Source organism: Carcharodon carcharias, chromosome 20 (assembly GCF_017639515.1).
Source record: "Carcharodon carcharias isolate sCarCar2 chromosome 20, sCarCar2.pri, whole genome shotgun sequence".
NCBI lineage: Eukaryota > Metazoa > Chordata > Chondrichthyes > Lamniformes > Lamnidae > Carcharodon > Carcharodon carcharias.
The window spans coordinates 40409627-40426047 of record NC_054486.1 but is presented as its reverse complement, the minus strand read 5'-3'; the positions used below and the strand labels follow the sequence as shown (position 1 = coordinate 40426047).

The 16421-nt window shown below is 38.3% G+C and overlaps 1 protein-coding gene across 6 annotated transcripts in view; it reads left to right on the top strand.

Annotated features, from left to right (window-relative positions):
- strn3 (striatin, calmodulin binding protein 3) overlaps nucleotides 1-15991 on the top strand; it is a 268108-nt gene extending 252117 nt beyond the window's left edge. For 5 of the 6 annotated variants that reach the window (XM_041213988.1, XM_041213985.1, XM_041213983.1 and 2 more), the window contains 7 exons: nucleotides 2352-2399; nucleotides 2718-2839; nucleotides 4243-4410; nucleotides 5401-5541; nucleotides 13728-13835; nucleotides 13932-14018; nucleotides 14316-15991. In XM_041213988.1, the coding sequence (XP_041069922.1) occupies nucleotides 2352-2399; nucleotides 2718-2839; nucleotides 4243-4410; nucleotides 5401-5541; nucleotides 13728-13835; nucleotides 13932-14018; nucleotides 14316-14485 (844 nt within the window). In that variant the 3' untranslated portion in view covers nucleotides 14486-15991. The remainder of the gene's footprint in view (nucleotides 1-2351; nucleotides 2400-2717; nucleotides 2840-4242; nucleotides 4411-5400; nucleotides 5542-13727; nucleotides 13836-13931; nucleotides 14019-14315) is intronic. The other variant, XM_041213984.1, reaches the window with a different exon arrangement.
- Nucleotides 15992-16421: the final 430 nt, after the last annotated feature.

Here is a 16421-nt window from a genome sequence, read left to right as displayed (position 1 = left end):
GCATCACTTTATACTCAATACCCCTGCCAATGAAGGCAAGCATGCCATATGCCTTCCTGACTACCTTATTCACCTGTGTTGCCACTTTCAGTAACCTGTGGACCTGTACACCCAGATGCCTCTGCCCGTCAATGCACTTAAGTGTTCTGCCATTTACTGTATAATTCCTACCTATATTAGACCTTCCAAAATGCATTACCTCGCATTTGTCCAGATTAAACTCCATCTGCTATTTCTCCGCCCAAGTCTCCAACCGATCTATATCCCGTTGCATCCTTTGACAATCCTCTTCACTATCTGCAGCTCCTCCAATCTTAGTGTCGTCTGCAAACTTACTAATTAGCCCAGTTACATTTTCCTCCAAATCATTTACATATACTACAAACAGCAAAGGTCTCAGCACTGATCCCTGTGGAATACCACTAGTCACAGCTCTCCATTTAGAAAAGCAGCCTTCCACTGCTACCCTCTGTCTTCTATGACCAAGCCAATTCTGTTTCCATCTTGCCAGCTCACCTCTGATCTCGTGCGACTTTACCTTCTGTACCAGTCTACCATGAGGGACCTTGTCAAAGGCCTTACTGAAATCCATGTAGATAACATCCACTGCCCTTCCATTGTCATTCATCTTTGTCACTTCCTCGAAAAACTCGATCAAGTTAGTGAGACACGACGTCCCCTTCACAAAACCATGCTGCCTCTCACTAATACGCCTATTTGCTTCCAAATGGTAGTAAATCCTGTCACAAAGAATCTTCTCCAATAATTTCCCTACCACTGATGTAAGGCTCACCAGCCTGTAATTTCCTGGATTATCCAGATGTATGGAATTGGTTGGAAATTGTCTCATCAGTGATCACGACCATAGGAAAAAGAGGTCGCAGTAGATATCGAGGTTGAGAGGTGGCTGTTAAAACGTTTAAGAGTTGATATAGAGGTAACTTATGGATAACAGGAAGTTGACAAAGGGAGCTAAGGTGGAGATTAAAATCACTGGAGAAGTGACTCAGTACATAGACGGAAGGTGGAAAGGGTATCTCTGGATAGGGCAAGGGAGAAGCTTAGACAAAAGAGCGTCTTTCAAAAGTGATTTGACAAACAAAATAGACATATAAATGACAAAAGTGATCATGGCTGATTTGTTTGTGGCCTTAACTCCACCTTCCTGCCTGCATCCCATTACTCTTGACTCCCTTGTTGATCAAAAATCTGTCAGACTCAGACTTGAATATATTCAATGTCCCACTCCACTGCTTTCAGTGGAAGCGAATTCCAAAGACCCTCAGAGAAGAAATTCCTCCTATTTCCATTTTAAATGGGAGACTCCATATTTTGAAACTGTGCCCCCTTGTTGTAGATTTCTCCATGAGAATATAAAACTCTTCACATCTACCCTGTCAGAATCTTATGTTTCCATAAGATTACCTCTCATTCTTCTAATCTCCAACGAATATAGGCCCAAGCAGTTCAACATTTTCTCATAAGACATCACCCCAGGAATCAGCCTAGTGAACCTCCTCTGAACTGCTTCCAATGTAAGTATATCTCACCTTAAGTGAGGGGACCAAAATCACACACTACTCCATGTGTGGTCCCACTAATGCCCTGTACAACTAAAGCAAGACTTTTATACTCCATCCCGCTTGCAATAAAGGCCAACGATCCATTTTCTTCCTAATTACTTACTGTACCTGCATGCAAACATTTTGTGATTTGTGTATAAGGATACCCAGGTTCCTCTGTACTGCCACATTCTTGCAGTCTCTCTATTTAAATAATATTCTGCTTTTCTATTCTTCCTGTCAATATGGACAGACTTACATTTTCTTACATCATACACCATCTGCAAATTTTTACCCACTTACTTAATCTATCTATATCCTTTTGCAGCAGAAGAGTGATGATCATGGACTTTATCATTCCCTGTCATCTGGGAGGAAGGATTGCTCAGTATGCCATGTTTAGCAAAATTGAAAACTTACTTTATAAATAACTTGCAAATTTTACACACAATGCACAGAGGAAATCTTTCTCTAGTAGCATTATTTCAAATTATTGAAATTATTTTGCCTTGTTTTGTACTTATTCTGAACAAGTAAAATATTTGGAAGCTCTGCAATACTAGCGTTTTCTGTTATGTTCTTTTATCCAAGCACATATTTTCATGGTAATGTTAAAGATTAGTTCTCCTGTGATCTCAATTGCTTTGGAAATTGTACGTGGCAATTCTCCATAGTTCCACATGCCTTCTATTTGCTTATTATAGATAAGTGCGGCAAACATATTCGGCCTGCTTTAGCTGCAGCAAAGAAACTAAATGATATTCAGTTATAGCAATTCCTTTCTTTCAGAAGTACCTCATTAGATGTGGAGCCAATTTATACATTCAGAGCCCATATGTAAGTAACATCAGTTTTATCATATAGTTTATTTTGTAATGAGAATATCCAACAATGCATAATGGAATACACTTACAGAAGTATACTGAAAAATAGAGTGAATTATTTTCTTGTAGCTGTTAGGATATTTTGAAAACCTAAATATTTCTTTATAATTTAACAATTCCAATGAGATAAATTAATATTTTGATAATGTACGACCATTTGTGTAGTTAGTATTAATTGTTTAGTAAGCAGTTACTTTTAATTGCAGTAAAACACTTAATGTTAACTTCCTATATTGCAAATAATTATTTTATTGATTCCTTTTGTTTCCAGTGGACCTGTACTGTCTTTGGCAATTAGTTCTAATGGTGAGCAGTGTTTCAGTGGTGGAATTGATGCAACAATTCGATGCTGGAACATGCCCAGTCCCAATGTTGATCCATATGATACCTATGGTAGGTACTAAATGGAAAAAACATTTTGAAGATTGCTGCATTCTCTTTACTTATTCAGTAGCCTGTGGTTTAATGACATTTTTAAAAATTCCACAGTTGTTTCTTGTGTTGTTTTAAAATGTTTAACTTCAGTACTTTGACTTTAAACATTAGTTAATAACTACTTCCTCCATTAAATTGTGTGAAACCTTTTGTTTAAGCATTCTCATAAGATATTCCTCCACATGAATGTGTGTAGTTTACTCACTTATTTCTTTCAATATATAATGGGTAAAGTCCGCATTCCAATGGAGGGAAGTTAATGGTCAGTAAACATTTAAAGATCTTTTGTGTCCAAACTGCATGGATGCCCCTGCCCAAATAGTATGACTTGCATCTTGGTTCTTAATTTAGTAAATAAATTATTTTTCATTCATTCACGGGATATGAGCATTGCCGACAAATCCAACTTTTATTGCCCACCCTTAATTGCCCTTGAGAAGCTGGTGGTGAGCCACATTGCTGGGAGTCTTGAGCCACATGCAGGCAAGCTGGATAAGAATGGTAGATTTCCTTCCCTAAAGGAAATTAATGATCCAGATGGGTTTTTAATAACATGGTCACCATTGCTGATGGTAACTTTTTATTCCAGATTTTATTTAATTATCTGAATTCAAATTCCCCAGCTGGGATTTGCACTCATGACTCCAGATCAGTATTAGGCAATAAGATTTTCATCCAATAACGTAATCACTATGATCGGTAGAACATAGTTTGTGCTTGTGATTTTTACACCCAATTCCCTGAACTTGACTTAGGAGATAGAAGGTGTTTTTCCATAGTAAGCAAAGGTTTACATGCCTACTCAGATGGTCCTTGTGAACCTTTGCCCAGCCAGTTCTAGAAGAGCATTGATATGTTATCCAGAAGGGAAGCATTGGAATGAGGGCTACTGGAAGAAAAATATATATCATTAAAAAAAACAATTATTTTTCTTTATAATTTTTATTATTTGTACCAGTGATTTGAAAATTATCTTGTCAATGATATTAATTCCCTGTAAGGGGAAAAAAAACAAATTTCAATCTGAAATCACATACTAAGATGTCACTGGTCATCCAATCACCTGACTGAACAAGAACCCACCATCTGTCACACTACCAAAAGAAAGAATATACACTAACAAATTGCGCATTTCTGTATCCTATACAACATTGAGTGCTTTCCAAATTAGTAATATGCATCATGGTTGAGATGATATGCCACTTTTGCTTCCACAGGCTGACTTCACTTCAACTTCTCAATTTTCCCTTGTAATTCTAGTGGAGACTGTTGTGCATTCAGTAGGATACATGTTAGTATCAGGAAATGTTAAATGACTCAACATCTCCAATTTAATGTTTTTTTTTAATATTGGTCTGCAGATCCAAATGTCGTATCAAATACATTGGTGGCTCACACAGACGCAGTATGGGGTCTTTCGTTTAGTGGTATAAAGAACCGGTTGCTGTCCTGCTCAGCAGATGGTACTATTCGGTTATGGAACCCAACTGAGAAGTCACCTTGCCTCAGTACTTACAATGTAGAAGGGGGTAAGTGCAGGAATGTTTTCAGTTATTAGATTTGACAGATATTCTTTTGGAGTGCTATGTCTTTGTATCGTTATAAATATAAAAATATATGTACAATCTTTAAACCTTTTGCTTACATTGGATCAGTTGTGAAAGGAGTAGTAGGCAAGAAGAGGAACAATTTGACAGCTGGACACAAATGTAATTGCATTCTGTAAATTCTATATAAAACAAAAGTAAGGATCAAAAGATGCAACAGTGCTGCTCTTTAGTAAATGCGAAGGAGCCAGATGTTGTTGCTGACTGATAATCTGATGGATATAAACTTAACACATTGTGAAATACAATCTGAGCACTTGTCCTGTGCAGACAGAGTATTCTTTGTAAAATTAAGTTTAAAAATTAGAATTGAAATGAAGGAGGATTTGTGCGGAATGGACATCTTGCTTATATTTTGTGGTCAGGGCTAATTTCATTTGTTATGATCTGTACTTGGAATGAGAAAGGGCATGTGCATTTGGTGCCTTTTTTGTTGCTTTTCATTGTGGTGTATCAGTACTCCTAGCTTTCGCTCTTAGAATGGATAAGTGGATGATGGATTTGTGGGGTGAGATCCAACAATAAATCGTGCAATGATGGTAAACCTGATGGACATGTCTGCTGACAAAACATGAATACTTTCAAATTTGAATGTTTGCTGTTGAATTTGCTTCATCTGAACTTTGCGCTCCTAAGCGGGCATGCAGTGTTGGCATCAAGCACTTACGTATCAGGTAAAGAATTGTTAGATGTAGTGTAAAGTTCAATCTACTCTATCAATAATGTCTGAGTAGTCTTAATACCAACAAAATATTTTTTCCATTTTCCCCAACATCCACCGTGTAGGATCTCTGTTTTAACTATCTAGATTGCCAATTTAATGCCAAATCCGTTTTATGCTGTGTGCCCAGTTAATATTTCTTAATGAAAATTATAAAATATATGATTACACTGTTTTAACTAATCTTTCAGATAATGGAATCCCCACATCAGTTGACTTTGTAGGTGCCGACCCTGCACATATTTTGGGTTCCTTTAATAGTGGCAACACAGTCATTTATGATATGCAAACTTCTCAGCCTTTGGTGATGCTGGCATCGCAGGTAGACGCTGGTGAGTTGCATGCAAATAAGTTACTGAACATTTTCTGTGTTGAGTCTATTAATTGTAGAGTCTATTCATTGTAAAAAAGAAAGTTAATTTTGGTAAAATTCAACTTACTACCCGAGGAGAATCAAGAGCAACTTCTTCCATTCCCTCTTCTATGCCACTCATTTCCCACCTGGCCCTTAAAATGTTCTTAACACAGTGACAATTTGTTGCAAGGCTCCATTCTCATATTACATGTAGGGAGATTTATTCCTGCATATTCCTGCATGTTCTTCTCCCTTGGAATTCACTCTGTTATTTCCTTACATCAACTCCAGCTTCTTGCAATGATATCTTTTTACTGTGGTTTACGTTGTTGTTTGATCAACAGGTATTAAAATAAATCCAAGAAATGTTTATACATTTCTTCCCCTTGGCAGGCATTTAAGTGTCTCATGTTGAAGTATAACATGATGTAATGTACAATGTACATTAAAGATTTCGCCCTTCCTCTCCTGAAGAAGTTGATGCTTTGTTGCATTCCAGTTTCATAAGTGCTTTTTGATCTCTACAGGTAGTACCTTATTCTAATAGGTACAATTTGTGTAGCAGGTTTTCACAAGTAGAATCTGCACTTCATCATAAATTAGCTTTCTGCAAATGTGTCAGTTGGTGATGTACTCCAACATAGGACTGAGTTCCTTTGTTTTGCTCCACAGATGAAATCTTGATACTTTACATTATTTCGGCAGCCTGGCTGTTGCTCGCATCCATTCTGTTTCCCTTTAACCCTAGGAAAGAGGTTCTTTTTGTGAGAATGAGCAGCTAGGTGATACAGTAAAAAGCAGGACCTCAAAGGTAATAATTTCTGAATTATTACCTGAGCCAGGATCAAATTGGCATAGGGTAAATAAGATTAGGGAGTTAAATGCATGGCTCAAAGATTGGTGTGGGAAAAATGGTTTTTGATGCAAGGGGCATCAGTTCTGGGGAAAGTAAGAGCTGTATCGTTACGATGGTCTTCACCTGAATCGTACTGGGAGCAATGTTCTGGTGAGTCGTATAACTAGGACAGTGAAGAGGGCTTTAAACTAAATTGTGGGGGTGAGGAATCACGTGAGAGAAGATGTAAATTAGAGTGCAAGGACAAGGCAAGGGAGCAAGGTAGCAATAAGGGTAATGATAATTGGAGCATTGTGGGAAGGGACAGAGCATACATACTTAAGAATGCACCAGCAGATAAAGCCAGAGTTTGCAAAAGTCGTAAAAAGACAAAACTATAGGCTCTGTATCTGAATGCCCATAGCAGTTGTAGCAAAAATGGATTAATTGTCAGCTTAAGTATGTATGACCTGATAGCTATCACAGAGACATGACTGCAAGGTGACCAAGGGCGACCTGAATATTTGCCACATAGCACAAGCAGCAAGTGATAGACAGAGCTAAGCGATTCCAGAACCAGCGGATCAGATCTAAGCTCTGCAGTCCTGCCACATCCAGTTGTGAATGGTGGTGGGTAATTTAGCAACTCACTGGAAGAGGAGGCTAACAAAAATTCCCATCCTCAATGATGGAGGAGCCCAGCACATCAGTGCAAAAGATAAGGCTGAAGAATTCGCAAAAATCTTCAGCCAGAAGTGCTGAGTAGATGACCCATCATGGCCTCGTCCAGAATCTCCAGCATCACAGATGCCAGTCTTTGGCCAATTCGATTCACACCATGTGATATCAGGAAATGGCTGAAGGCACTGAATACTGCCAATATTCCGGCAATAGTACTGATGACTTGTGTTCCAGAACTTGCCTCGCCCCTGGCCACGATGTTCCAGTACAGCTACAAAACAAGCATCTACCCAGCAATATGTACAGGTATGTCCTGTACACAAAAAGCAGGATAAATTTAAACAGTCCAATTACCACCCCATCAGTATACTCTTGCTCATCAGTAAAGTGATGGAAGGGGTCATCAACAGTGTTAAGAAGCAGCACTTGCTTAGCAATCACCTGCTCAGTGGCGCTCACTTTGGGTCTCACCAGGGTCACTCAGCTCCTGACCTCATTATAGTCTTGGTTCAAACATGGACAAAAGAGCTGAAGTCCCAAGGTGAGGTGAGAGTGTCTGTCCTTGCCATCAAGGCAGCATTTTACTAAGAGTGGCATTAAGGAGCCCTAACAAAACTGGAGTCAATGGAAATCAGGGGGAAAACTCTTCACTATTTGGAGTCATACCTAGCACAAAGGAAGATGGTTGTGGTTGTTGGAGGTCAATCATATCAGTTTCAGGTCATCACTGCAGGAGTTCCTCACAGTAGTATCCTAAGCCCAACCATCTTCAGCTCCTTCATAAATGACCTTCCTTCCATCATAAGGTCAGAAGTGGGGATGTTCACTGATGATTGCACAATGTTCAGCACCATTCGCAACTCCTCAGATACTGAAGCAGCTCTTGTCTAAATGCAGCAAGACCTGGACAATATCTAGGCTTCAGCTGACAAGTGGCAAGTAACATTCGCGCCACACAAATGTCAGGCAATGACCATCTCCAACAGGAGAGAATCTTAACCATCGGCGCTTAGCATTCAATGACATTACCATTGCTGATTTCCCCACTATCAACATCCTAGGGGTCACCATTGACCAAAAACTGAACCGGACTAGCCATTTAAATACTGTAGCTACAAGAGCAGGTCAGAGGCTAGGAATCCTCTGGTGAGTAACTCGCCTCCTGACTCTCCAAAGCCCGTCTACCATCTCCCCACTTGTCTGGATGAGTGCAGCTCCAACAACACTCGAGAAGCTTGACACCATCCAGGACAAAGCAGCCCGCTTGATTGCACCCCATTCACAAACATTCACTCTCTCCACCACCAACGCACAGTGACAGCAGTGTGTACCATCTACAAGATGCACTGCAGAAACTCACCAAGGCTTCTTAGGCAGCACTTTCCAAACCCATGACCACTATCATCTAGAAGGACAAGACAGGGGATATATGGGAACACCACCATCTGGAAGTTCTGCTTCAAGCCACTTTCCATCCTGACTTGGAAATATATCACCATTCCTTCACTGTCACTGGGTCAAAATCCTGGAACTCCCTTCCTAACAGCACTGTGGGTGTTCCTGCACCTCGGGACTGTAGTGATTCAAAGAGGCAGCTCACCACCACCTTCTCAAGGGCAATTAGAGATGGGCAATAAATGCTGGTCTCATGAATGAATAAATAAATTCAAGGATATGCCTTCTTGGATCCTCAGGGCATCTTCTGAGCCCTGTTAGATTACTAGGGCTTCCCTTGAGCCCTCTTCACTTAGTCTGCCACCTGCAGCCCTTTTCCTAAATGGAGCCTTTTTTTCCTGCTCCTTTTTAACTGAGCTGGGACCTCTTCCTGTCTCTGTCCCCTCTCCCTTTGTACCTTTCCCTGTCCCTGGCCTAGGGACTCTCGCTGCGCTCCGCTCCCAGCCACATGACCCAGGTTTTTGTGCCGTTTTTCATCACTGCATTGGTGCGCTGGACCCAAAAAACATGAAAATGTAGAACAGCATATGTGCAGCCCACTCCCAGTCTGCACATGCGCAAAAGCTCAAGTCCATCGCGAGTTGAAGTTTCAGACCTCCACACACAACGTTAAGGTAAGTTTGACTTTCATAACAAGTGGTACATCTTGTACAGTGAGTCATTTTTAAATTTATAAGTAATGTATTTAAATGTTGTTTTCATTTTAAATGAGTGTTCTCAACAACAACTTTACATTTATGTAGCACCTTTAATATAATGAAATGTCCAAAGGTGCTTCACAGGAGCTTTATAAAACAAACTGATACAGAGCCATATTAGGTCACATGACCAAAAGCTTGGTCAAAGAGGTAGGTTTTAAGGAGCATCAGAAAGAAGAAAAGTGAGGTAGTGAGAGGAACTGAAGGCATGGCCACCAATGGTGGGGAAATTAAAATCAGGATGCTCAAAGGCCAGAATTAGATGAGCGCAGATATCAGAGTGTTGTGAGGCCAGAGACAATTACAGAGATGGGAGGGGTGAGACCACGGAGGGATTTGAAAACAAGGGATTTTAAACTTGAAATACTGCTTGACTGGGAGCCGGTGCGGGTCAGCGGACATGGGTGATGGATGTGCTATGAGTTAAGACATGGATATCAGGGTTTTGGATGACATCAAATTTATAGAGGATAGAATGTGAGACAAAAGAGCTCATCCTTAGATCTTAATTACGGTCTAAGATGGTAACTGTGTGCATAGGAGATTTATTTAGGCCTGCATTTTATTTCTACCCAACTGAATAAATAACATTCTGATTATTGACACTTGCAAGTTGATGTTAAATCTTTGTTTATCTTTAAAAAAGGAGAGCATAACGTAAGAAATAAGAGCAGGAATAGACAATACACCCCTTCAAGCCTGCTCCAGTATTCAGTATGCTCATGGCTGATCTTCGGCTTCAACTCCATTTTCCTGCTTGCTCCCCATATCCCTTGATTCTGAGACATCAAAAATCTTTCTGTCTCCGCCTTAAATATATTCATTGGAGCATCCACAACCCTCTAGGATAAGGATTTCCAAAAATTCACACCGCTTGAGTAAAGAATTTTTTCAAAAATCAGGCTTAAATGATGCCCCTTATCCTGAGAGTGTACCCCCTTATCTAGATACCGCAGCCAGGGGAACAACCTCTGTATCTACCTTGTTAAGCCCATTAAGAATCTTGAATGTTTCAATGAGATCACCTCTGATTCTTCAAACTCCAGAAAATATAGACTCAATTTACTCAGCCTCTCATCATTCCAGGGACCAATCTCGTGACCTTTGCTGTACTGCCTCCAATGCAAGTGTATCTTCCCTTAATCTTAGAGACCAAACTACACACACTACTCAGTTGTGGTCTCACCAAACCCTGTACAATTGTAGCAAAAGTTCTTTATTCTTGTACTTGAACCCCTTGCATTAAAGTTCAGCGTGCCTTTTGCCTTCCTAATTGCTTGCTGTTCCTGCATGCTAACTTTGTGTCCCTCAAGTACACAAAAGTCCCTCTGAGCATTAACATTTATAAGTTTCACACCTTTTAAAAAATATTCTTTTTCAGTTCTTACTACCAGAGTGCATAATCTCTCACTCCTCCACATTATACTCCGCCTGCCACCTAGCCCACTCACCTAACCTGTCTATATCTCTTTGCGGCCTTGTGTCTTCACACCTTGCATTGCCACCTAGATTTATGCTATCAGCAAACGACGAGGAGACAGAAAGTATTTTATCTAAGCCATTGAGATAGATTGTAAATAGCTGAGGCCTCAGCCCTGATCCTTGCAGCACTCCATTAGTCACAGCCTGCCAACTTGAAAATGACCCATTTATCTCTACACTTTGCTTCCTGTCTGTTAACTAATCCTCTATCTATACTAATATATTACCCCCAACTCCATGAGCCCTTGTCTTGCCTATAGGCCTTTTTGTGTGGCACCTCCAAAATGTCTTTTGGAGATCCAGGTATACTACATCTACAGGTTCCCCCTATTAATTACATCCTCAAAAAACTAATAAGTTTGACAAATACGATTTCTCTTTGTAAAATCATGTTGACTTTGCCTGATCATGCTGTGAAGATCCAAGTGCATTGTTAAGACTTAATAGATTGTGGCATCCTTCGGATGACTGATGTCAGCCTAATTGGCCTGTGGTTTTCTGTTTTCTCTCTTCCTTTCTTGAATAGCAGTGTTACATTTGCTAGCTTCCAATCTGCTGGGACCGCTGCAGAACCTAGGGCACTTGGAAAATCCAAAAAGAGAGTACATCCAGTATCTCTGTTGCTGTGTCCTTTTAAGAAGCCTAGTCCTGGGGATTTACCAGGTTTTAGTCCCTTAATTTTCTCCAGTACTTTTTCTCTGCTGATATTAGTTAGTTTAATTTCTTCATTCTTTTTAGCCCCTAGGTTACACTATTCCTGCTATGTAACTTGTGTCTTCGATTGTGAAGACTGATACAAAATATTTTTCTCATGTACCTGTCATTTCCTTTATCCCTGGGATAATTCCCCTTGTCTATGCTTCTAAGGAACTAACGTTCACTTAATCTACTCTCTTCCTTTTTATATACTTTTTAAAGCTCTCTCAATCTTTTTATATTCCTGACTGGTTTACTCTCATTCTATATTTTTCCCTTTTTATCAACTTTTTGGTGGCCCTTTGCCACTCCCAATCCTCAGACTTAGTACTATTCTTTGAGACATTATAAACCTTTTCTTTTGATCTAAAACTATCCTTAACCTCTTTAGTAAGCCATGGAATGGATCTTTCTTACTGATTTTTTGTTTGTCGCTGGAATGAATTTTTGTTGAACGTTTTAAATTGTTTCTTTAAATGTTTCCCACTGTTTATTTACTGGCATACCTTTTAGTCTATTTACCCAAGTAACCTTAGCCAGCTCTGCCCTAAAACCTACGTGATTGGCTTTGTTTAAGTTTTTTGTGTTTAAACTCAATATGAATTTTAATTGTATAATGATCACTATTTCCCAGCGGATCTATTACAATGAGATTACTACTTAACCATTCCTCATTACACAATACTAGATCTTAAATAGCTTTTTCCCTTGTTGGTGCCACAATGAATTGCTCCAGGAAACTGTCATGAGAGCAATCTACAAACTCATCTTCCAGACCACCCATAACAATTTGATTGGTCCAGTCTATATGAAGATTAAAGTCAGCCACTAATATATTGCAAGCTCCAATAATTTCTTGTTAATGCTCTGTTCAATGTTATAGCTAATATTAGGGGGCATATAAACTACTTCCACTAGGGTTTTCTGACTCCTGCTATTCCTAATATCCACCCATAATGGTTCTACTTCCTGTCTTTAGAGCCAAGATCCTTTCTCTAACGTTCTTACGTCATCCTTTACTATCAGGGATACCCCCCCTCATTTTCCATTCTGCCTGTCTTTTCGGAATATTGTGTACCCTGGAATTTTTATTTTCTAAACTTGGTCACCTTATAACCATGTTTCTGTTTATGGGTGCCCAGCAAGATCATGGTATAAAAAGATTAGTATTGTTTACATGTTGTGAAACAAACTGATGTACTTACACACTAAGGTGGCAGCTAAATTATGCACTTAGCCATAGGAATTGAAAACAGACCAACATATTTTAAATAACCAGTTAATTATTTATGTTGTTCCCTCTTCAGTCCTCCCCCTCACATGTAAATTTAGTTTCTGGATCAGATACCATTCCCTGAGAAAAGTGGGCAGATTCCCTGAAACTAGGCCAGCTTCATGGAGGAGTGGAAGGTGGCATTGGTAACTTGCTAGTTTTCCTTCTGCAGGAGCATAACTTTCTCTAATGGCCCGGCCAGGTTTGCCGCATCCTGGTGTCAATTTGCTTCATTCACTTTCGCAGCCTTTACAGTATTGTTGCTTTTAATTTTAGAATGCAATAATTACCTACAGGATTATCACTGACAAGATTTGAAAATGTAGCAATGATAGTGAGAGCAATAATTCATGGTGCTAATACCAGAATTTCTTCCAGATAAATGTCAATGGAAGAAGATATTTATGGATCATAGATTCAATTGAACTTGTATTTTGTTTAGTTCTGCAATTTTCTTTCAAATCCAGCTGGTTTGGTATCAGTAAATTTTTAAAAACTGGTATTGATTCCTGATGCATTTCTATTGGCCAATTCAGCTTGTGCAGCCATTCTTTCATTACCCAATGTTGTTTACTGTACATGGCTCACATAAAAGACAACCCAACTGTAAAAACCTACAAAAAATATGTATGACCAACATATAGCATCAGTCATCCTGGCTCCCCAGAGATAGAGAAATATTATCACCTCTTGACACGAGCAACAAGTAGAAGTTGCATTTATATGTTCTAAGGTGCTTCGCAGCAGGGTTATCAACCACAATTTTACATGGAATCACATAGGAGATGTTAAGTCAGATGAAGCAGGTATTAAGGAGTGTCTTAAAGGAAGAAAGGAAGGTAGAGATGTGGAGGGGTTTAGGGAGAAAATTCTACTGCTTAGTGTTTAGGCACCAGCACTTAATCAAAAGGTTGCACTTTAAAAAAATAAATAAATGTTACCTTTTCCATTTTATCAAAATTTCAATCAGCAAGTTTTGATATGATTATAATTTTCTGACTAGAATGATGTTCATCAGTTTTTGCCATGCTTTGTGTTCACAGCTTCTCCTTTAGCCAATCAGATTAATAGAGTTGTCAGCCATCCCACGCTGCCCGTTACCATCACGGCTCATGAAGATAGGCACATTAAGTTTTTTGATAATAAAACGGGTAAGTAATAGCAAGTTTTTGAGAATTGTGCACAGTATTAATATAACGTTAGAGAATCGTCTGGCATACCTCTAAGTATTTTGCTTATTTATTTAGGTAAATTGATCCATGCTATGGTCGCTCACCTGGATGCTGTTACTAGTCTGGCAGTGGATCCTAATGGAATCTACTTGATGTCTGGGAGTATGTAGCTGCTTTCTGTAATTAAATGTTTGTAGCAAATTGATCTCCAAGAGGTTATATTTATAACTCATCAAAATATTCAAGAAATCCAAAAACTATTTCATTTAAACCTTTCTATTAATATTTATGAAATATTGTGGCTATTTTGCTGTATATGTTTGTATCTGGAAGATACCTTACATTGGCTTTTGTTTATAATATGATCAACATTTTCATACTAGTCTAAGAAATTAGATTATTATTGAACATTGCTTTAACAATCAAAACATTAAGCTGACTTTTTTTTAATTGTATCAGGTCATGATTGTTCTATTCGCCTGTGGAACCTGGATAGCAAGACATGTGTTCAAGAAATTACTGCTCATCGGAAAAAATGTGATGAATCTATTTATGATGTAGCCTTCCATCCATCAAAGGCATATATTGCTAGTGCAGGAGCTGATGCGCTTGCCAAAGTGTTTGTCTAACAATTGCTAAAATATGTTTGCCCCATCGTAGCAGGTGAACTGGAAATGAACAGGAATTGCTTCACTGCCATTAGTTACCTGGTTATTATCTGACACTACGTACTGCTCTGCCTGGGCGTTGCTCTTCCTGATAGACTATCATAGGCAGGCGCTTAGTGGCCAAGTGTCATCAAATCCTTGAATAACGTCAGGCTAATCCATTTAACTGTAATTACTGTAATTAAAAAAGGAATACATCAGTATTTGTAGCCTTGACTGGATTTGAACGGAGCTAATTTACTGTTATGTAGGTGTTTTCAAAGTCATGCGGAATTCATTCTTACAGCAGTAAGTATTATGGGCTCTTGTGTCCTGCCTTATGGATGGGATTGTGGTGCAATGGTGGGCAATGAGCTAAACCATTGAATGTCATCCTTCAATTCCTTTTAACAGATTTTCAACATCAAACATACTTTTAGTCAACTTTCAGCATTAAAATGAAAATATAAATTAAATATATTTTAACCTTTGTTTTACAGAATTTTTGACAGGATATCTAGTTTTTATAAGTCTTTTTGTATAATTTTCCTGTCAGAATAATGCTCCAAACAGGGTTAATACTATAATGTTTCATTGAGTTAAAATGAAATCAAACCACCCTCACTGACCCACTATTATGTAACTACATTCTTCCCTTGCCCAGCTTAAATGAAACAAAATCCTCAGTGAATCCTTCCACGTGGATGCTATTTTAACATCATTATAAAAGCTGTTAAGTGTAATCATTGAAAACTGTAAATGTGTTGAGATAAAACACAGGGGGTTTAACACCCATAATTAACTCTTTTAAAAAAAATTGCAGCATCCTATCACTATGTGATATTTTGTACATCTTACTGTATTTACAAGTTTATTTATCAAGGGTTAACCATCTTAATGCTATTGGCCTACTGTTATTTATTTCACTTTTCTGTTGGTCTTTATATCCCTCATGTTTTGTGTGTGTTAACGGGCTCTCTGTCCTTGTCTAGCATGGGACTTTTGCAGACTAGAGAGCTCTAAATATAGGTTTAAAATGGAACACTGTTTATATCACAGCCCAGGATTTCCTGTCAGATTACTTGGGATTAGGGTCAAGCCCCTAAAGCGTGTAACTGAAGAATTTGTGTGAAATCTGGAGTGAAAAGGTTTTATTTTGGATTAAATATAGAATATTGAAATAGCCAAATCAAGATTCAGAAATCTGCTGTGTTTGGTCTAGCTATCCCAGCTTTATAAAGTGCTTCAGTTAATGGTGTAACTAAAGATTTTGTTTGTGTAATGCATGATTAATACAATAAAGTATTTTTTCTAGTCTTCCGCAGATTTCTGATGAGTTTGCAAGTTCTGATGAGTTTTGTAAGGTTTTTGTTTTACAATACATGATTAAGTAAATTTTTAATATTGTACCACATAGCTAAAATACAGCTGTTTAAAAGTAATGTATATAAAATGCATATAATAAATATTAAATGGTGTACCTGTAAATTAGTGTTTGTTACATTACTTGAGTTGTATAGCTTCAAAAATGCTCTTAGTATTTTGTGGAATCTAGAGTATCCTTAATTATCGTAAATATGTAAAGTAAGATTTATGTTGAAATTATGTCCCTCCTTTTATCATTTATCTACTTAGAAAGGGGATTTGGAAATAAAAAAAATTGTGTGTAACTGTATTTTCTTTTATGTCCTTTGGTAAATACAGCATTTTTCCATATAATTGTTGAAGGTAAAGTGTAGCTTTATTTTAGCCTGAATGTGAAATATGCACACAGTTGGAACCAAAGCATTTCGAATTAGTCATCTCAAGCTCTTGTACAAATTTCCAAAGCTCTTATGGATGGTGATTTTTTTTTCAAAAAGAATATATGCAATGGGTTTTTTTTTTGGAAATTTGAATGATCTAGACTTGTCAGATG